The 5,001-nt window shown below is 42.1% G+C and overlaps 1 protein-coding gene across 1 annotated transcript in view; it reads right to left on the bottom strand.

Annotated features, from left to right (window-relative positions):
- Positions 1–5,001, bottom strand: part of LOC108802946 (Fc receptor-like protein 3) — a gene marked incomplete at its 3' end in the record, with an annotated part of 42,936 nt that overhangs the window by 14,547 nt on the left and 23,388 nt on the right. The window contains exon 8 of the mRNA XM_018574789.1: positions 3,444–3,728. Coding sequence (XP_018430291.1) covers positions 3,444–3,728 — 285 coding nt within the window. The remainder of the gene's footprint in view (positions 1–3,443; positions 3,729–5,001) is intronic.

Below are 5,001 nucleotides of genomic sequence, written 5' to 3'. Positions count from 1 at the left end.
CCTGCTGCAATCCTCCACATCTGCCCCTGCTGCAAACCTCCGCATCTGCCCCTGCTGCAATCCTCCACATCTGCCCCTGCTGCAATCCTCTGCATCTGCCCCTGCTGCAATCCTCCACATCCACCCTGCTGCAATCCTCTGCATCTGCCACTGCTGCAATCCTCCTCATCTGCCTCCGCTAAGATCCTCCACATCTGTCCCTGCTGCAATTTTCCACATCTTCCCAGCTGCAATCCTCCACATTCACCCCTGCTGAGACCCTTTGCCCAAGTTACCAGGTCGGCATCCCTGAGCAGAGCAGCAGCACAGATAATGTAGAAAATTCACATACTATTCTGCATTGCTGTATAATGTATTGCTGGGATTTGTAGTCCTCTATAGCTGGTGGTATTCTGCATTGCTGTATAATGTATTGCTGGGATTTGTAGTCCTCTATAGCTGGTTCTATTCTGCATTGCTGTATAATGTATTGCTGGGATTTGTAGTCCTCTATAGCTGGTGGTATTATTCTGCATTGCTGTATAATGTATTGCTGGGATTGTATTCCTCTATAGTTTGTGGTATTCTGCATTGCTGTATAATGTATTGCTGGGATTTGTAGTTCTCTATAGTTGGTGGTATTATTCTGCATTGCTATATAATGTATTGCTGGGATTTGCAGGCCCTCTACAGCTTGGAGTCTGTGGCAGAACTACCAGGGTTGCAGCGGTTGCAGCTGCGACTGGGCCCCGGCGCTCCACCACTGTCCTAAAATCATTAGTCTGTATTGTTTTAGAAAAACTGTCACATGACACTAAAAAAAGGTATCAGTGAGTACTTGAGGAAAAGTATCAGTACATCCCTAATATAATAATATGTAATAGTAGTAAATAATAGTAAAATAGTATATATAATATGATATAATAAAATAATAGTGTGTGACTGTAGGGGGACATTAGAGTGTAAGCTCCTCTGGTGCAGAGATTGTTTTGACTTGTTCAGTGTTTCCTGTACCTATAAACGTAAATACAAGTCGGGTGTGCCTACGTGCACGTTACATATAGCAGCGAACGTCGCAGTGAGAGCAATAATTTTAGGGCCATTAATCACTGATAACACTAAACTGATGGGCAGTAAAAGCTTTTAAAGCGTCGCCTATGGCCAGTTTTAGGCATGTTTTTTTGCAATTTCTAGGGCGCACGCAATTTTAAAGCTTAAATTTTGCCTAATATTTTAAAATATAAAAGATGGGGTCACATCTGCTAAATAGACACCAAACATGTCAAATGTTTGGTGTCTAGTTAGCAGATGTGACCCCGTCTTTTATATTTTACCAAAAAGTTGGATACTGATTAATGTTTTATAACATAACGTAGGGAAAACAGTTTTTTTCAGAATTTTCAGAACTTTTTTCCTTATATAGTAAAAAATAAAACCCCCAGTGGTGATTAAATACCACCAAAATAAAGCTCTATCTGTCCCCCAGAAAATGGTATAAAATTCATTTCAGTACAGCGTTGCATGACAGAATAAATGTCAGTCAAAGTACCGCAGCGCTGTATACTGAAAAATGGCCGGGACAGGAAGGGGGTTTAACACCCCGGTCAGCAAGGGGTTAATATGCAATATTTCATATTTACTCGTCAGAAAAAAATATTCTACAGGTTTTATTTTTGAAATCCTGACAATAGTGGATTTAATAAGAGACGACACACAGAACTACAACACATTTCCTGTCATTTCAGAACTTGATTAAAAAGCACAAATGTCAAAGCCTATAAATATCTCATACATCTCGTCTTTTGATCTGATTTTCTCGAGAAGGTCACTTTATTTCCTTCCCATTAAACATTTCTGAAGGTGTGACCACTTCTGCTTTGTCTGCACACACACGGCCCACTATTCTATGAGATCATTCCTTTACTCTATCATGTTTTTACATGCATGTCTAAGATTAATACCAAGTTCTTGCTGAAGTTCCTTTTAATTCAACCAAGACGTTTCCACATTCACTCGCAGTTTGGCTGAAGTCCAGTGCTTGTTGGAAGTTCTTCCTCTTCTCTACCACTTGTTGTGGAAGTAGATGAAACATACAGCGGCAGCTAATATACATATGGACAGCACCATTCGTATTATGTTCTGCTTTAGGTATCCTGAGGGGAGAGGCAGTGACAGGTGTTATGTGGCTTACAAAAAAACAACTGTATGGAAATATTACACATTTGTTGAGTATACATGAAGTAGTTGATATGCTAAAGTCAAGCGTATGCTAAAACTAAGCGGGGTGAGGTCTTTCTCAATTGAAAATAATGTTCTCTTGTTGATATGCTCCCACAAACCGATGAAGGTTTCCACAGCCAAACACTGCTGGGCTTAGCGGTTGATCTCTACAATGTTATATCTGGACAATGTGAACATCATGAACATTTAAAGATGCCTATTTTTTTTTTAGTTAAAGCCGGGAATGTGTAGAACCAGTGCCAGTCGCTGCCTGTGGAACCACCATTGGTGGCACCAATCACTAGGAAAGGAGGTGAGAGAAGTATCACCAGTAGGGTCACAGGCAACTGTGCCCCTGTTGGAAAGATTTTCCTGTTATCCTGTTCCACGTAGCATGAGTCTCTGATGCTTAATCTTCCCATTGGAGACACAGAAGCCAAGTGATAAAATTCTATCACTAATGTTGACAGTCATCACAATTGGCAGCACATGGATACCAGCAAGATGTAAATGAGGTGATTGCCAACAAGACTTAAATGCTGGACTAGCTCGCCAGTCTTATTCTGCCACAAATCATCAGTTGGTATCCAACTTGGCATGCAAGGCTCGACTACCAATTATTCAAAAAGAGAGTGGAACACCTTCTTTCAATTGCCTTGTGAAAATGTCACCAACCCCTAGGCTCCTTTGTGGCTTCCAAATGTACAAAAGTCCAAAAAGGTGATTAGAACAAGGTCTTAAGTTTCAGCCTAGAAATAGCTTCACCCCTACCTCTGTGGAGACATTGCAACATTTTGAGCCCTTAAGTGGCTCTTTCTCAAGGAGGCAGTGCCCGGGGCTACCAGCACAGCTTTATAACAAAAGATCCTTCAAGGAAGATAACATGAAAACCTGTTGGATATTTTGTAATCTCTGTTGGCCCTATTAAAGAGGTTGTTTTGGATTGGAGTTGTCTAAAAAATGGTGAAGGTCTTTGGTGAGCAAGACCCCTATACCCTCAACTTGAGAGTGTCGGAAGATGTGGACATGGAAGTGTACAATTCTATTACCAATGAAGAATTAGACAGATCACATGTTTATTCAGTTCTACAAGCCTACTGTGTATGTGCTGTATCTTAATATAGAGCCCATCTTCTTCAAAGTGTCAGTCACTGTCCTCACTTCACAAAACTGAAATCTTGGCTTTACGCGGATTGACCGTTTAGTAGAAACACAATGAAGAAGGGTCAGGTTCAAGCACTCACCTTTTGTTATCTGGATATAAGACCCATCACTCATCTTCCTCACATTTTCAGTCCCTGTCCTCACTTCACAGGTATAATTCCCAGAATCCTCCAGCTGAGCTGACTGCACTCTGTATGTATCAGATACATTGAATTCCTGCACGGTCCGTCCATCTCTGTAGAAGGCAAACTGCAGCTCTGTGTCGGCTCTTAATGGATCCAGTTTGGTGTCACATGTCACCACCATGTCATCTCCTTCCTTTACCCTGTGCGGGGTCACTTTTATTTCCGGAGTACTGAACAGCTCTGGAAGAGGAAGAAATTACAATGATTGGTCACTATGGACCCTTTAGTCTCCACATGTGAACATCAACAGATGAATTGATTAAATGTTTACACAATTACATTGTAGTAATGGAACAAAAGAGGTTGATTCAGTTTTACATCTTCGCTATATATCCGGGTGTACAACACAAGGAAAATGATAGGGCTCTTTGTAATGGCTTCAGCAGATAAGTGGATCTGTCAAATGTAAGAAAGTTAAGCTAGCTATAGAGGATCTATCCCCCCCTCCAACCTAGAAGCATGGGTGGAGAAATCCTCAATGGCGGCTATTCAGTAGTTGAGCCGAAAGGATCACCAAACAGACTTTCATAAAGTCCAAAAATATTTACTTCATTCCTCTAATGACAAAAGAAAACTAATGGCTTTAGCACTTTTAATCTGTATCAGCAGCGATATCTCACTCCCACTAATGGGGAAGAGGCACCTGTACCTGCCAAGTGTTTCCCGGAACCTACCTTCTCCTGGGAACATTTGGGATTATCACAGCTGATACATATTGAATCACCCAGCTATGCCCAGAGTCCTCTCTGACATAGCGATCAATGCTAAAGCCCTTTTGTTTGGCTGCCATTATTTCCTTGCTGTCATTAGAGGAATTGAATAAATTCTTTTGGAGGGATCTGTATCCAGTGCCTTGCTTCCACTTCTTCTAAAGGCTATTGTATCTAGTAGGGATCTGTATCCAGTACCTTGCTTCCACTTCTTCTAAAGACTACTGTATCTAGTAGGGATCTGTATCCAGTACCTTGCTTCCACTTCTTCTAAAGACTATTGTATCTAGTAGGGTGCTGGTGCTCTTCAGTAGATAATGTTCCATCTGACTTTGATGATTGTAAAATCCACTTTTGCTGAGCCGGATGATACTAGAAGGGCCACCCAAGGCTCAAATTTCAAGTTTTGGCCCTTTAGAGCAGAGGTTTCAAACTCAAATACACAGTGGGCCAAAATTTTACAAATGCTCCAAATCGAGGGCTGGGCTGGTTCAGTGTTTATTGAAATTGCATGCACAAATAAACCACGCGTTCGGGTGCCAGCGATCAGACTGCGGACGGGAGGCATGGCTGCAGTGCTATTGATTTCAATGCGCCGCCACACCCCCTCCCAGCCTACAACAAACTGAGCTGTCTGGGTTGTATTCCAGTGCGTTCCAGAGGCCGAACCCACTGGAACGCAGTCTTTATGTTGTGACTGGGCCCTTAAGGGTGTAGGGGGGTTAGTTTGCAGGGGGCGGGGG

This window comes from Nanorana parkeri, unplaced genomic scaffold (genome assembly GCF_000935625.1).
Source record: "Nanorana parkeri isolate BGI_ZX_2015 unplaced genomic scaffold, ASM93562v1 scaffold3232, whole genome shotgun sequence".
Taxonomy (NCBI): domain Eukaryota; kingdom Metazoa; phylum Chordata; class Amphibia; order Anura; family Dicroglossidae; genus Nanorana; species Nanorana parkeri.
Note: the sequence above shows the minus strand (reverse complement) of the source record. Positions and strands in the feature narration are given on the sequence as shown.